The 16,347-nt window shown below is 45.7% G+C and overlaps 1 protein-coding gene across 2 annotated transcripts in view; it reads right to left on the reverse strand.

The window, feature by feature from the left end:
• Positions 1 to 16,347, reverse strand: part of Tbxas1 (thromboxane A synthase 1) — a 172,235-nt gene that overhangs the window by 94,792 nt on the left and 61,096 nt on the right. For both annotated transcript variants that reach the window (XM_036182150.1, XM_036182151.1), the window contains one exon: positions 9,062 to 9,158. In XM_036182150.1, coding sequence (XP_036038043.1) covers positions 9,062 to 9,158 — 97 coding nt within the window. The remainder of the gene's footprint in view (positions 1 to 9,061; positions 9,159 to 16,347) is intronic.

Genomic DNA, 16,347 nt, shown 5'->3' on the forward strand with positions numbered 1-16,347 from the left:
CTCGATGCCTCAAGCTCTCGCTACTGTGGCTCTCTGCTACGATGGACCACACTGTGGACCTGTGAGCAGGAGCAAATCTCTGCTTGTTTAAGTTGCTTTCATTGAGTGTCTTGTCAAGCCACGAGGAAGGTAACCAGGCCAAGCCAACGGCATGGAATACTTAGGACTGTAACTACCAGGAGACGACAATCACTTTTGGGCCTCATTTACAGTTTGTCCCCCAAATTCTAGACATTCATCTCCTGGTTGACACACTGATTTCTACTTCCACCACCATAAAGGGCAGGAGGGGAAAGCATAATTATACAAATAAGATTTTACTCATTTGTTTTTTAAAAAGTTGACTCTCTGCTGAATGAGCCAAGAGTCTAGTAGAACCAAAAATACAAGACTGAGCTGGAGGGGTGGGGAGGGTGTTCAGCAGGGAAAGGCGCCGGCTGCCAAGCCTGGTGTCCTCAGTCAGTCCCCAATCCCACACGTTGGAAGGAAAGAGCTAACTCCTACAAGTTGTCCTCTGACCTCCACACGTGCACTGTGGGAACCCACCCCCCCCCTCCCCCGACCCCTTACCCCCACCCCTGCTACACACACACACACACACACACACACACACACACACTACACACACACACACACACACACACACACACACACACACACACACACACACACAATACACACACACAATACACGCAACAAGAAAGATCTTGCTAAAACCAAACATATAAAATCCCTCCAACAACATTTTGAAATTTAGAAAGAAGTGTTGTGAATGAAAGAAAACTTTGAGCAGCGAATCAATACCACTTAGCCCGGTCCATTCCTACTTCCTACATCCCAAGGCCTCACAGGCACTCAGGACCTAGGAAGGAGATGTCAACGTTCAAACTTGGTTTGAGGTGTATCTCACAGAGAAGTGTCAGCCCGTGTCCTGGCTGTTTCCAGGTCCAGCCGGGCTCCTGAGTCATGTGGTGAGGTGGGAAGCTCACAGGTAACAAGTAGGCCACCCTGTTGGGCAGAATGCCCAGTGGGCGGCCCAGTCTGCATGAGAAGCTTCCAGCTCAGGCTGCAGACTTCTGTGCACATTGCCAAGTGCTTACAGAAACAAAGAAGTCTGCCTCAGAAGCGGACAAGGTTGTCCCTCCCCATCTTGGGGTGTTCACTAGTCTTGCTGGAGGTTTGAGCTGTCAGGAAGAACTGCCTTGCTCAGAGCTGTGAGCCTATCCTGTGGTTTGACCTTCCTCCCTCCCTCCCTCCCTCCCTCCCTCCCTCCCTCCCTCCCTCCCTCCCTCCCTTCTTCCCTTCTCTCTCTCTCTTTCTTCTTCCTTCCTTCCATCTTTCTTTCTTCCCTCCTTTCTCTCTCTCTCTCTCTCTCTCTCTCTCTCTCTCTCTCTCTCTCTCTCTCTTTCTTTTTCCCGGTGGCAGTTACCCCTCCTTCCTCACCTCCCATTCCCCCTCCACACTCCATCAAGTTGAGGCAGGACCCAAATCCTCCCCCTGCATCAAGGTTGGATGAGGCATCCCAGCATGGGGATTGGGTTCCCAAAAGCCAACTCAAGCACGGGGACAGGTCCTGAACCCACTGCTAGGAGCTGCCCACAAACAGACCCAGCTACATAGCTGTCACATACATGTAGAGGGCCTAGGTTGGAGTTTGGGGGGTTGACCTTTTCTTTTCTTTTCTTTTCTTTTTAATTCTTTTCTTTCTTACTTACTCTATAGACCAGGCTGGCCTCAAACTCAGGGATTCACCTGCTTCTGCTTTCCAAGTGCTGGGATCAAAGGTGTACACACCACCACCCCTGGCTAGGAGGTTGATCTTTCTTTCTTTCTTTCTTTCTTTCTTCCTTTCTTTCTTCCTTCCTTCCTTCCTTCCTTCCTTCTTTCCTTTTTCTTTTTCTTTTTTTTTTGGTTTTCCGAGACAGAGTTTCTCTGTGTAGTTTTGGTGCCTGTCCTGGATCTCATTTTGGAGACCAGGCTGGCCTCGAACTCACAGGGATCTGCCAGGCTCTGCTTCCCGAGTGTTGGGATCAAAGGTGTGCGCCACTGCCGCCCAGCTTGACCTTTCTTAAGAAATGTTTAAGGAGAGAGAGTGGAGGGAGGGAAAAGAAAGAAAGAAAGGGAAAAATTGGCTCAGTGGTTAAGAGCACTGACTCCTCTTCCAGGGGACCCAGGTTCAACTCCCGGTGCCCACATGGCAGCTTATGACTGTCTGTAACTCCAAGATGTGACATCCTCATACAGACATACATTCAGTTAAAGCACCAATGCACATAAACTGCAAATAAGAAAATGATTTAAACAAAACAAAACAACCTTCCAGGCTTGGCCAAAGTGACAAGAGCTTCCTTAGAAGCAACAACCCCTTCTCACCAGAGGAATCGGAGAGCCTGTTCATTTGCTAGCTCACTCCTTCCTTCCTTCCTTCCTTCCTTCCTTCCTTCCTTCCTTTCTCTCTCTCTCTCTCTCTCTCTCTCTCTCTCTCTCTCTCTCTCTCTCTCTGTTTCTTTCTCCTGGTGGCAGACGGACAGACAGGGACCAGGAGCAGATGAATGAATTTTCAAAAGCTGTGGGTAGAAAGGTGCCAGTTGTGGAGGTAGGGACAGGTTAAAAGGGGGCAATTTCATGATCAGTGGAGACTGGAACGGGCATCCCCAAGGCCCCAGCACAGGTGGCTCTGACCCGCTGGTGCCTCTGAATGGAGCTTTTCTGGACTGTGAGCGCTTTAAGGGGCCGCTGCCCTCTGGGTTTCTCTGAGCAGTGCACTGCTTTGATGCAGAATTACAACGCTTCCAAGGGACTAATTTGCCTCCTGATTTTAGTCATCTCTGTGGCCAACTTGTGGTCTGATGGTGACTCATCCTTGGGATTCTAACAGCCACATGATGAGTGGATGAGGCGCTCCTTTGAGAGGCTAAATCTAGGGCAGCCAGGGCCCTCAGTGTTTATGGTTCAAGATAAAACCACTCACCGAATCAATCACACGGCTTTAGATGAGACTGTTGTGATTCAACCTGTCCCTAGAGAGTTGGTCTCTGAGCTATTCATAAGGACCTGAGGGCTGGTACTCACCCTTCCACACATATATGCAATGGCTTTAATTCCCTCCTCTACTCCATATTCAAGCTGCCAAGACAGGAACCAGTGTGCCCACAGTCCTAGCTCTGCATGCTATCCATTTTGGGAGAGAACTCAGAACCCAGGCAGCATGTCACAGGATCTGATACATCTCCTTCATAACCACATCCAACAGGACCAAGCAAACATAGGCTAAAGATCAGCCCACTACTCTTTAGCCCTTCCAAGAGTAAATCCATCCACTAGCCGTAGACATTTCTGCCAACAAATGTAGACTCAGCTCCAGTTTCCATAGATATTAAAAACAAAAGAAGCCACCCTCAAGTTCATTGAGAGCATGATAACCAAGAAGAAGGAACTAAAAGTACGTAAGTAAAAAAAACCCTAAGTCCCAGGCTGCTGGAACAATGGAGCATCTACAAACACTCAGAAGATTGATTTGGGTTTAATGGTCATCTCCGGGTTCAAGGTTCAGTGGAGCCATCTCGGGGAGTTCCAGGAGTGCTGACAGGGGTGGAGAGAGAACTATGGGCAAGATGGAGCCAAGACATGCCTCATAAAATCTGAGGGAAAGTGTGAAGAGAGAGCTGCCAGTCATGAATTGAAACATTTGTAGCCTCTTCAGTCCAGCATTTTGGAGTTTGAAAAAAAAAAAATGTGTCTCCCACCCCTTCTTTTGAGATGACTCAGGCTGGCCTCGAACTTGTGACTGTCCCACTTAAGTCTCCTCATACAGGGATTCCAAGGATGTGCCTCCCTACCCAGCTGAAAAAGAACACTTCTTTCAATGATTTTTTTTTTTTTGATTCAATATTTACTCAGAGCCGATATGTGTTAGAGAGTCCTGTGTGGTGTCACCTCAGCTCCATGGGTCCCTCATGAGATGTTCACAGCTCACATCACATTCCAGAGCTTCACACAGTCGCTGTCTACCAGCTTGTCCTTGAATCTGCATGACTCAAAATGGGATGCGTGAGCGGCGACAGGCTCTCAACAGTGGAAAATGAAGCTATGTGTTATTTCAGTTCCTTTTCATTTAATGCATCAAACTAATATGCCGAAGTGTTTCTGTATCACAAGGGACCTCTTGGTAGACGCTTGCATGGAGTAAGCGTTTAATGTTTACCGAGTGAATGTATAATAAAGCTGAACACTTAAGTAAACACGGCTTATTAAAGAGAAGGCTGGCATGGCATCGGTGAGGGGAAATCACGCCTCACTAATCTCCTGGAGTTCTTTGAGCAGATAAATAAGCATATGGAAAAGAGGGAACCACAGAACCTGGTTTAATTTGACTTTCAAAAACCTGTGAGAAAACCCCACTGTAATGACTGTTTTTTTAAAATTGAGTCACTAAGGTTGTTTCACCATAAATATGGAATTGACTTAAAGACCATAAACAAAGCTGAAGACAAGCACAGTCATCCCAGATGGAAAATGATCTCTAGGGTTTCCTAGAGATCTAATCTATGATGGGTCTTCTATGTGTTTGTGAACGACCTTGCTGGGACATAGATATGGAACCTCCAGGCATATCTCATACAGAGAAGGTCAAGCTTATGGACATTTGCATATTCCATGTGGATTCATAAGACATGTTGTATTATTTATCTTTCTCATTGTCATGGCCAAATACCTGACATGCAGTAACTTATAGGGGACGGACTTTTTTGTCTTCATGGTGTAAGTGTACAGTGCATCACAGTGGGCGAATCATGGTGCCAGCAGCTCACTGAATTTGCGGCAGAAGCATGAAGCTGCTTGTTCATATCTTGGTAGACCAGAAGCTGAGACAGACAGCCCTATGATTGCTAAGACCTACTCTCCAGGGACCCATTTCCCGTCATCTACCCCCCATTCATCTGAAAACTCTACAGCCTTCCAAAACAGAAGCACCAGCTCGGAAGCAAGTGTTCAAAAACATGAGCACATGGGGAGATATTTTATATGCACTAATGCCATAATGGTCATTATGTGTTTGGACCATAAAGTACAAAGAGGATGTAGAAAATACGGTCCTTAGGCTTGGAAAAAATAAATCGCTAAGTTAGGACAAAAGCCAGAAGTTCCAATGGGGCTAGTTACAAAGACAAATGATTCAGGTAAATGAAAGTATGAGAGTGCAGAGAAGGGGAAATGTGGATGGAGGCAGGGAAGGCTTCCTGGAGGAGGCAGAACCTAAGAGAGCCTTGAAGAAGAGCTAGGTTTTGCATAGATGCAGAAGAGGTGAAAGGTTGAAAGCAGCCAATGGATATTGAGCAATTGTTGACCCTGCAAGCACTGTGCAGGGGCCATGGCTTGTATGAGTGATCCCGTCTAACTAACATCAGCCTAGTGAGGTAGCTTATATACCCCCAGTTTCCAAAGGAGGAACAGGCGCTGGCTCTAAGAAGTTAGATCTACTCAAACTTGCATTGCTTATGAGCACAGCAAGCCTTGTTGTTATAGCCCCTCTTCTTTTAGGAATTGTTGGTGTTTGCAAAGATCTGGTGGCAGGCTAGGAGAGCATGGAGTGACTATCAAGCCAGGGTGACTGGAGGGACACCTTATGTTGGAGAGCAAAGAGAGGTTAGGTTGGAACATGTGGATCGTCTCTGAGTTAGAGTTCCTCCATCTGCGGGAAGACCTCAAGAGCTGAATGCTCCATCCCTTACTGAGTGGAAGAGGAAAGGAATTGTGAGCCACAGTCTGCAATTAGGGCCAGGACCTAGTTTGGGAGGAGGAAATTAAAGAGTGCAGAAAAACAAACAAACAAACAAACAAACAAACAAACAAACAAAAAACAACAGTGTGGGGAAGAAGCTGACAGAGGCCAGCTTATTTAGTGGCCTCTGCTTGAATGTACATTGGGTCTGTTTGCACCTTACACACGCATCAGAGTGCAGGTTTCTTCAGGGCCAGCTCTCAGGGTCTCCTGCCACACAACCATCTCGGGTGTGGTGGGAAGTCAAATAGAGACTCAGAACTCTGATGCCCCTGTCACCTTCAGGGGCTCAGGTGGGCTCAGGAAGCAAGGCAGGAACCCAGAGCTCCCTTGCTGCCTGCTTGGCTATGACTTGGCTGTATGAGTTCTTTGACACACATCCCTTAACTCACAAGTCAGTCTTGGTCTCCTGGGTCCCAGCAGGGAGCAGTCTGCCAGTGGCCTCTGAGGGAAAGAAGGGTAATCCTCAAAGCAGCAGGAAGCAGCTAAGCTATGTGATTCCTTTGGCTGCTCCAAGGACGTGGAGGCAGGATGCCAAGTGGTCACCTCCCTCTAGTGTCTTGTGGGGCATGGAACTGGGCTAGAAGATGAGCACATTTGGGATTTCGGGTGAGTGGCCAATCACTCTGTTAAACTTTGCTATCTAGAAATGTCACCTGAGATACTGGTTGGGGTAGTGAAGTAAAGAGAGTGCTGGACTTGAAGTGGGAGGTGACCCTCCTACCTCTGCCCATCCTCAAATTAGTCTGTGAGCAGGCTGACCATGTAGTCTTTGTGGGCCTCAGTTTTCCTGTCTGTGAAGTGGACGGGTTCACTGTATCAATCTCATATATACTTTTTTATTTTATGTGTATGAGTGTTTGTCTGCATGTATGTCTGTGCACCCCATGGGTACACTGCCGGTAGAGGTCAGAAGGCAGCATTGGAGTCCCTAGACCTGGAATTACAGGAAATTGTGAGCTGTCATGTGGGTGCTGAAAATCAAACCCAGGTCCTCTGCAAGAGTAGCAAGTGCTCTAAACTGCTGAGCTGTCTGTCCACCCCTCATGTATTCTGTAATGACCAAAACCCCGCCCTGCATTGTTCAATCTGCACAGAACGCAGGAGGGTGCCTGCTGTTTTATCACTCTGTTTCAAGTTCATGCTGTCTTAAGTAAGTTTCACACCTGAACCCTGGATAACCCGGCACTTCCCACTGTGGGAGCCGCCCCATGCATCCTGCAAATGTTCCCGCTGGTCTGCTAGCTCCATAAGACCTGAGGATGAGATGCTGTCTTCTCCCTCTTTACAATTAATATCCTCGGAGTGTCTGGCCTAAGGCAGGTATGCACAGGGTTGCCAGATAGTCAACAAAAGAAAGACTGCATTACCAACAGTCTCTGGAGAATGGTAAGTGAAGTCTGGGGCTGGAGAGACGGCTCAGTAGGCATGTGAGGACCTGTGTTTGGAGCCACAGACCTCTGTAAAGTCAGACTGAGCAGCACATATCTTCAATCCCAGTGTTTCTACAAGATGAGAGGGACGCAGGATAGTTCCTAAACATTCACCAGGCAGCTAGTTTCGTGTATAGATCGGCAAATGACAAGAAAGTCTGTCTCAAAGTGGAAGGCAAACGTTTGGATTGTCCTCTGACTTCTACACCTACAGTGTAGCCTGCCTGCATTCACGCACATACACTTACACACGTGCATGCATACATGCTTACACACACACACACACACACACACACACACACTTTTTAATTGGATCCCATAAACTACCCTTCTTTGTTAGAATTTCTGTCTCCTCACCTTGGGAAAATATGGGCGGCACTAAACACTGCCAGTTCTTCTATCTGGAATTTTTTCATTAAAGGTAAAAAGCAAGAAGTGGGCTGGGGACTTGAACTGGCACAGGGGTCCTCTGTCAACTCCTGCTATTAATACTTGGGGGCTAATTTCCCTACTGAAGTTGTTTATCTTCTTTCTTTAGCTTTCCCAGTTGCAGAGAAAGAGGTAAGCACAGACCCTCCAAGTTCGCTCTCCCGCTGGCACGTATTAACCTTGCTTGCTATTTCTCAGTCCCGTGCCCTGTGCCCTGTGGATCTTCTAGCTTTGAACACAGCTTTAGCCAGTGCTCCTGGCTTTAGCCTTTCTGCTAGCTCCAATTTCTCTTTCGCTCTAGCTTTCTTGGAGTGTTTCTTAGGTGCAAATGCCATCTTTGCAGCAGTTCTGGGCATCTCTCAAAACCACATGCTCACCAGGGAGCTAAGTTTTGAGGGGAGGAGACCTCAGCCCCACAGAAGCCTGTGCAGTTCACTTCGGTTTAGATGAGAATGTCCCTCGGAGGCTCAGATATTTGAACTCTTGGTCCCCTGCCGCTGGTGCAGTTTGGGAAGGTTGTGGAACCTTTGAGTGTGTATGGTCTCACCCACTTCCTGCTTTGTTCTGCTTCCGGTTTACTTTTGAAGATGTCAGCTTTCAGCTTCCTTCTCTGGCCACAGCTTGCTCCTGTGTCTTCTCCACCATGATGGACCCATCCCTCTGGACTGTAAGCTAAAATAAGCTCTTTCTTCTATGAGTTGCTTTTCAACATGGTATTTTATTCCAGCAACAACAATAAAACAACTAACACCCTGTTGCTGTGATAAACACCATGACCAGAAGCAATTTGGAGAGGAAAGGGTTTATTTTAGCTTACAGCTCCCATTATCAGTGGAAGTCAGGGCAGTACCTCAGGGCAGAAACTGAAGCAGAGACCATGGAGGAACATTTCTTACTGGCTTGCTTCTAGGCTTATGTTTGGCTACCTTTCTTTCTTTCTTTTTTTTTTTTTTTTTTAAGGTTTATTTATTTACTTATTATGTAAACAGTGTCCTGTTTATGTGTATGCCTGCAGGCCAGGAGAGGGCGCCAGATCTCATTACAGATGGTTGTGAGCCACCATGTGGTTGCTGGGGATTGAACTCAGGACCTCTGGAAGAACAGCCAGTGCTCTTAACCGCTGAGTCATCTCTCCAGCCCCTTGGCTACCTTTCTTATATAATGCAGTGCTACCAGCCTAGAGCTGTTACTGCCCACAGTAGGCTTGGACATCCAACATCAACTAGCCATGGAGAAACTGCCCCACAGACATGCCCACACAACAGTCTGATGGAGACAATTCCTCTGCTGAGGTGCCCTCTTCATCAGTGAGTCAACCACGGTTAGCTATCACATGCCACCCCTCCATACCTGTAAGTCCTTACATCTTAGGATGACCCCACCCCCATTCATCCGCACACAGAGAGAAACAACATACCATTCTGTTGGAGAAGTTACTGAAGTTCTCCACCAACACCTGCTTGATCATGTCTGGCTCAGAAATGACAATATACATCCGACGACCAAGATAGTACCTAGAAAGGATCAAACAAATTGCTTTTAAAACATGGCACTTTTACCCATACCCCTCCCCTCCAAAAGAACTCACGGTGGCTTTAGAGTGAAGGCTGAACAATAAGGGAGAAGTAAAGACATAGAGATGAGAAGGTACAGGCTCCAAGGGTGAGCAATAGTAGATTTTCGATAAAGTGTCACCAAAGCACTTCCCATCAACACTTGCAAACTGCCACCTTGTCCCAGAACTAGAAATTCAGATAAGACACAGTCCCTGACTCAGGCAGCTTATAGGCTGAGAGGAAACACAGGTCGATAAATGTCAATGCACTAACAAGGGCTCCTGAGATCCAACAGTAAGATGGAGGGGAAATGGCAGAGTTTTCCAAACACGAGAGGCTGGCATTTTAGAACGAAAACATTTATACTAATTCTACACTGAATGAATAAGCAGATGTCAGAGAGAACATGAGAATGATTAACCCTGCTTCCGAAAAGGCTGAGCTTGTACAAGGGAGATCAGCAGACACTCACAGCATCTGAGAAGTGGAGGACAGCCTCAGCCAGTCACCTGCTGCTGGTGAACTCTGGCCAGAGGAAGTGCTTACATACATGGTGTATCTTTCTGAAAGTACCAAGGACCCAAACCACCAAGACCCAGGGCCCCACCTGCTTGGGCGGCACTGTGAGTGACCCAGGGTCCCACCTGCTTGGGCAGCACCGTGAGTGACAGGAAACTAACTGTGCACAGCAAAGCTGAATGATGATGAGGCCATGGTGCCAGGCATGCTTCCAGTGTATGAGCTGACACATTACTGGGTATAACTGGCTGGCTGGTATAGCCTGTTCAGAGCAGCATGGGTCAGGTTTTAAAAGGGAAATCACATTTAAAAAGCAGCCGAGTTTGCTCTGGCATTCTAACTCAGCTTTTCATAAGCCAAAACGATGTTCATTTAAAAATTATTTTTCCCTTCACAAAATAAGGGAAAAAATAAGAAGGGGCTGGTGAGATGGCCCAACTGGCAAAATACCTGCCATACAAGCATGAGGACCTGAGTTCAGATCCCTAGCATTCATATAAAGAAAGCTGGGTATGACTATGTGCTTCCAGAACCCCAGGACCGGGAGATTGTCACAGAGGCCAGCCAGCCTGTGAGCCCCAGGTTCAGTAAAAGACCTTGTCTCAAAAAATAAAGTAGAGAATGGTTAAAGGTGACACTCAACATCATGCATACACCTATGTGCACAATACTTGAGTGGGGTAGACAATATAACACACACACACACACACAGAGTTTTTTGTTTCTGTTTTTTGTTTAGAAAAAAAATTTATTTAGCATCTATTAGGCACTCAGAAAATATTCAACCAAGTGATCATATTTTCCAAAATTGTTAGGGAAGTCTTTGGACCACAGGAATTTAGCAGATGTGGTACAGGGAAAGAAAGGCCACCAACTAGCTTCTTACTGTTTTTAACCAAGAACACTGAAAATAACGCAGTGGAACCATTAACCAACACTGTTATAAAATCTGTGGCAGGTATCATGGAGTCTTTGGAGAACCAGAGAGAGAACCAGACTCTAGATGCCTGGCCAAGAACGGACATTTACAGGACTCTGTCCACCCCTTGCCTCCGCCCAGAGCAGGGCTCTCAGACTTGAGTGTTCTTTAAATCCCTTCATCTGAGGAAGCACTAGCTGAAACTCCCTCGGTCTGAAAAAAAGACTAAGTTAAAAATTCAAGAAGCCAAATGAACCTCAAATAGTCTAAACACAAAGAAACACACACCAAGACACATCACAATCAAGCTTGTGGGAGAGAAAAAAAGTGGCAAAATAAAGCAAAGTCTTTAAAACAGCTCCTTGTGGGAAGGTTAATTCAAAGGATAGCAAATTTCTCATCAGAAATCACGGAGACTGATACTCAAAAAATAGCTTGGTCGGTGAGAGAATGTGTGCAAAGGTGAGGACCTGAGTTGAGATTCACAGAACCAGGTGTGGCAGAGTGTTTCTATAATCTATAATCCCAGTGTATGGAGACAGGAGGATGGCTGGGGTGGCTTAGCTCCAGGTTCTGTGAGAGACCCTGTCATAGGGGAGCAAGATGGAGAGTGGCAGAGCAGAACACACACCAACAACACAGAAAGCAGGAAGGGAGAGGTAGTTGGCGGAGGGAGGGAGGGAGGGAGGGAGGGAGGGAGGGAGGGAGGGAGGGAGAGGGAGAGAATGGAAACTGGGGACTGGAGAGATAACTCAGTTGACTTTTTTGCTACTGAACTTGAGTTCAATTTCCCAGCACCCATGACAGTATACACCTATAATCCTAACTCTAGAGAGGTGGAGAACCCTTGAGCCTTGCTGGCCAACCACTTCTACCAAACACTGAGCTCCAATTTCAGAGAAAGATCCTGTCTCAAAATACAAAGTTGAGAGAGATGGACGAAGACATCAAACATTGATCTCTGACTTCCATGCACACATGCACACACATGCACACGTATAAATGTGTACACATGCACAAACATGTCTACATACACAGGCCAAAATCCTGGGATTCAGGAGGAATTGGCATATTTTAGCTGGGACAGGCTAATAGTCTGGTGATGGCATCTTTCAGGAAACAGGTTAAAAACTACATTTTAAGAAGAATGACTAGGAGAATTGATCACTGGTAGATCTACCCTCAAAGGAAGGCAAAAGGAGATTCTCCGGGGAGAAGTGGAATGGTAACAGAAGAAATGTCACAAAACGAAGACCACAGAATGGGTGAAACATAACAGGCTATACCTCTGCTCAGAGACTCCTTAAAGTATACTGGATGGCTGGAGCAAGAGCTAAGGGGTCATCAACTGTGATCGACATATGTGGAGGAAAAGCTGAAGTAAAGAGGCAAACCAGTGTGGAAGGTCTGCACATGTCACTCAATGTGGCAAAGCAGCCATACTCAGAGACCAAGACAAACTACGATGCATTCTTATTCAACTAGGGACACGACACAAAATAATAGAAACATTTTAATCATAAATCATAGAGTGTGTGATGGCTCAACAGTTAGGCGCACATGTTGCTCTTGCAGAGGACCTGGGATTGGTTCCCAGCACCCACGTGGCAGCTCCCAACTACTTGTCAGTGCTCCAGGGGATCTGATGCTCTCCTATGGCCTGTGCAGACTCCCATATGCACACATGATAGACAGAGAAAGAAAAACAGCAAGAAGAGGACAGAAGGACCTGAAATGGAGTAACAGAGGTTAAAGGAAGTAGATGTGAAAATGCTGTGGTGGAGCTCATTGCTTTTCATGCTGATAAAAATACTAATAAAAGAAAAATATGATAACAGTCTAAACGGTCCTATGACCACAACAATGGTCACAACAATAATTTTAAATTCATTCTCATCCAAACTACTGCAGTAAGTATAATTTTAAAAAGTTTAGAGAAAACCCACACAGAATCAACTAGGGCGCCCGGTGGTAGAACATTTGCCCAGTTCATGAGGTCCTAGATTCATTTCCCATCATTGTAAAACAAACAGACAACACACACACACGCGCGCACACACACACACACACACACACACACGCACACACACGCACACACGTGCACACTTTTGATGAAAGAAGTCTAAGAACCCCTAAGGAAATGCAGAGACAAACCATGTTCATGGGTTGGAAGACACTACAAAGGCACAATCCTACTTCAGTTGCCCTGAAGACATGATGCGTTTCCAATCAAAATCCTACCAAGAATGAATATAAGCATGGACAAACTTACTCTAGAATTTGTATGGGAAGACCAAAGATTTAGAATAACTGATTTTTTTCCTGAAGAATGAATCAGAAGAACTGAGTATATCAGCAACTTGACAGGAGCAGCTGAAACTAGGATATGAAAGAGAGAGAGAAAGATACATACATACATATCTACACATACACACTTATATGTGTGTATACACTTGGATAAAATTGGAATGATCTCTGCATGAGCCGTGCTTCACCTGCTGGTTTTGATGACATGCTGTAGTTTTACCTGAGTGTGGTGCAGATCACCACGGGGTAAAACTAGATCTGGAGGACACTGGGTCTCCCTGTGCATTTTTTCTTCATTTGTTTATAAATCTCTCTACATCTATATTATCTCAAACTAAGATAACATTTTACGAGTCATTCAAGAAGTTAATAAAGCTTCAAGACATATACCCGTTCCTAGCCAAGCCTGTTTCTACCAGGCTTGGGTGAGCCCCAGAAAACAACATAAGAACTAGTTCTCAACAGTATCATGCCAGCTAAGCATTTTTATTCTCACAATCCTATTCAAGCTGGGGCAGTACCTACTTCTCAAGAGTGGCTCTGTGCAACATTTTTTGGCCTCCTGAAATTCATTTATCCTCCTTTGAAGATACCTTAAATTTTGTGAGTCTGAATGTAGCCATTATGAGACCATTAGTTTCTGCTCTTTATGGTTCTTAGTTGTTCTTTTGCAGAGCTGCCAGCTTAAGTCGTTCTGGGATCAAGAATAATGGGCCTCAGTGGTTCACATTCCTGGAGTTGTGTCCATGCCAGTGGATGCCCACACGCTCCAGAAGAGAATTTGACATTGCTGCTGCCATTGTTGCTGTTATAACAGTGACGACCACGCTACTACTGTTTCTGGGATTGCCATTTCATAACTGGTTACTACAGCTAGCACAGTGGAGACCCTGGTAGCAAAAGTAGCTACCACAGTTAACTAATTTTTCATTCTATTGGGCATGACAAATTTAAATCAATAGTTATATACATTTTGATTGGCTTTGAAAGTTATAAATTTACAAACTCAAGTTCCATTTGTTCTTGGGATACCATCTTACAAGGACTCCAATTTGCAGTAAGGCTCGTTAAGGAAGGGAATGGCTCAGCTGCCTTTAGCCTACAGACTATGGGTGGGTTAAGACTTCTGTTGGTCTTTTCTGTGTCAAATACACAGATTGCAAGCCCAGCGCCACTTAGAGATCTTTGACAACAGTTAACTCTGCAGCTCTCACAGGATTGAGCCTGTATGATAATGAGTATTCAGAGACAGGTAATGACTGGGGGGGCGCTCACCAACCTAAGACAGACCGCCTGTGTGCCCTGGACAGGTGTCTCCATGACGGGTAAGGTGACCTGCTGAAGTCCATGCAACCTAAGTCAGAAGCTCATTCTTTAGTAATAGGAGGGGACCTGTAGGGCCCTGGCTCCTGTTTTGGGTAACTGTTGCATTGCTTGCTGACATTGACCATGATATCCCTATGCTAATTCCCTACGAGATTTCACCCTCCTGAATGCTTTTGGGAAGCTCCTTGTCTGTGTATCCAGCATATTGGGCGTTAACAGCTTAGAAGCAAAATTGTAAAACATCAGAGACATGTTTGGGGATTTAGCTCAGTGGTAGAGTGCTGGCCTAGCAAGTGCAAGGCTCAGGGTTCAATCCTCAGCTTAAAAAAAAAAAATCAGAAGCAAACTTCTGCCCACCATGGTTCTCTCATTGTGCTGTAAGCCTGTTTTTAAGACCTCCTCCCTCCTTCAATAAACGGCATTCAGCATTCAAAAGAAGAAGAAGAAGAAGAAGAAGAAGAAGAAGAAGAAGAAGAAGAAGAAGAAGAAGAAGAAGAAGAAGAAGGGGGGTGTCAAGATCATGATGGGGAAACCCACAGAGACAAAACTCACAGGTACTAGTTGGAGCTCACTGACTCTGGACTGACAGCTCGGGAACCTGCATGGGACCAAACTAGACCCACTGAATGTGGGTGACAGTTGTGTGGCTTGATCTGTTTGTAGGGTCCCTGGCAGTGGGACCAGGACTTATCCCAGGTGCATGAACTGACTTTTTGGAGCCTATTCCCTGTGGTGGGATACCTTGCTCAGCCTTGATACAATGGCTAGGCTCTCCTTCAACTTGGTATGTCAGACTTTGTTGACTACCAAGGGAGGCCTTACCCACTCTGAGGAGTGGATGGGGGTAGAGTGGGAGGGAGGTGAGGAGGCGGGAGAAGGGGAGGGGGGGGGAACTGGGGTTGGCATGTAAAATGAAAAAAATCTTAATAAATAAATATATTTTTAAAAAAGAACTAGTTCTCAGATTCTGATACTAGAAGATGGGCTACCCTTCTAGGACAGTGGTTCAGAGCCTCAGTAGCTGGTCAAAGCCAAAACTGGAACACTCAAGGAAGGATGGGCCCCACCCATGCCTACCAGGCCTAGTCTCAGGCAGGGTGGGACCAGTCATTACTTATTTTAACAAGCTCCCAGGGGATTCTGATGCCATTGACAGTGAACAGATCAGGGCCCCACCTTACAAATCTTTATCTCTGTCTGAGCAGAGGGCACACCCATTTTCATTTCCTCAAATCCTTAGACTGTGGGAGGCATGTATATTTTGGCAAGATATTTGTATTGAGTTTCTTATGATCAAAATAATTTTGTACACCCTCTGAATTTTTTTTTAAAAAGCAAAATAATACTTGTATATTCTGGTGGAAGGAGCCGCCACGGGAGTCTTTCTGTATTTTTCTAGTAATATTACTAATGCTAAAACCAATTTTGCAACAATTCCTTTAGAATTGCCTCAGAGCTGCTTTATGAACCTCGTGAGAAAACTGGCCCCATTTTACATGTAAATTGTGTAATCTTGTGAATTTATGCTTATAAAAATGCTCATCTGTAGTTTGAGGAGCTCCTAGCAAGATCTTAAATAGGAGAAACGTATTTGACTTATGCAGGTGTGGCCTTCCTTCCTAGAGCCCAGGATGGCTCTACCACATGGGTCTGCCCATCTCTTCTCCTATGTAAAGCCATCCTCTTATCCTATGTAAAGCCATCCTCTTATCCTATGTAACTCTGAAGGCAAGGTTAATTACAGAACCATGCCTCTCAGCTCACGGAATGGATTTAATTATCCAGGCATGGCTATGCAGAGCATCCCATCCTTGGTAACTGGCCCAAGGGTTGCACACTTGATCCAGCATGCACTGGGATTTTTCCATAGATGTTGAGGCACAAAGTGTCATCTACCTCCTGCAGCGCCTAAACTCCAGCTCAATATATGAATCTGGGGGTGTGTGGATCATTTTCCTCCCTCATAAAGGGAATCTATCTGCAGAAGGAACTGAGAGATACCAGCAGAGGTTTAAGACACACAGAGAGCAACTGTCTGGGAAGCACAATTTCAAATTCCAGGCTCTGACCCTTATA

Source organism: Onychomys torridus, chromosome 3 (genome assembly GCF_903995425.1).
Source record: "Onychomys torridus chromosome 3, mOncTor1.1, whole genome shotgun sequence".
NCBI lineage: Eukaryota > Metazoa > Chordata > Mammalia > Rodentia > Cricetidae > Onychomys > Onychomys torridus.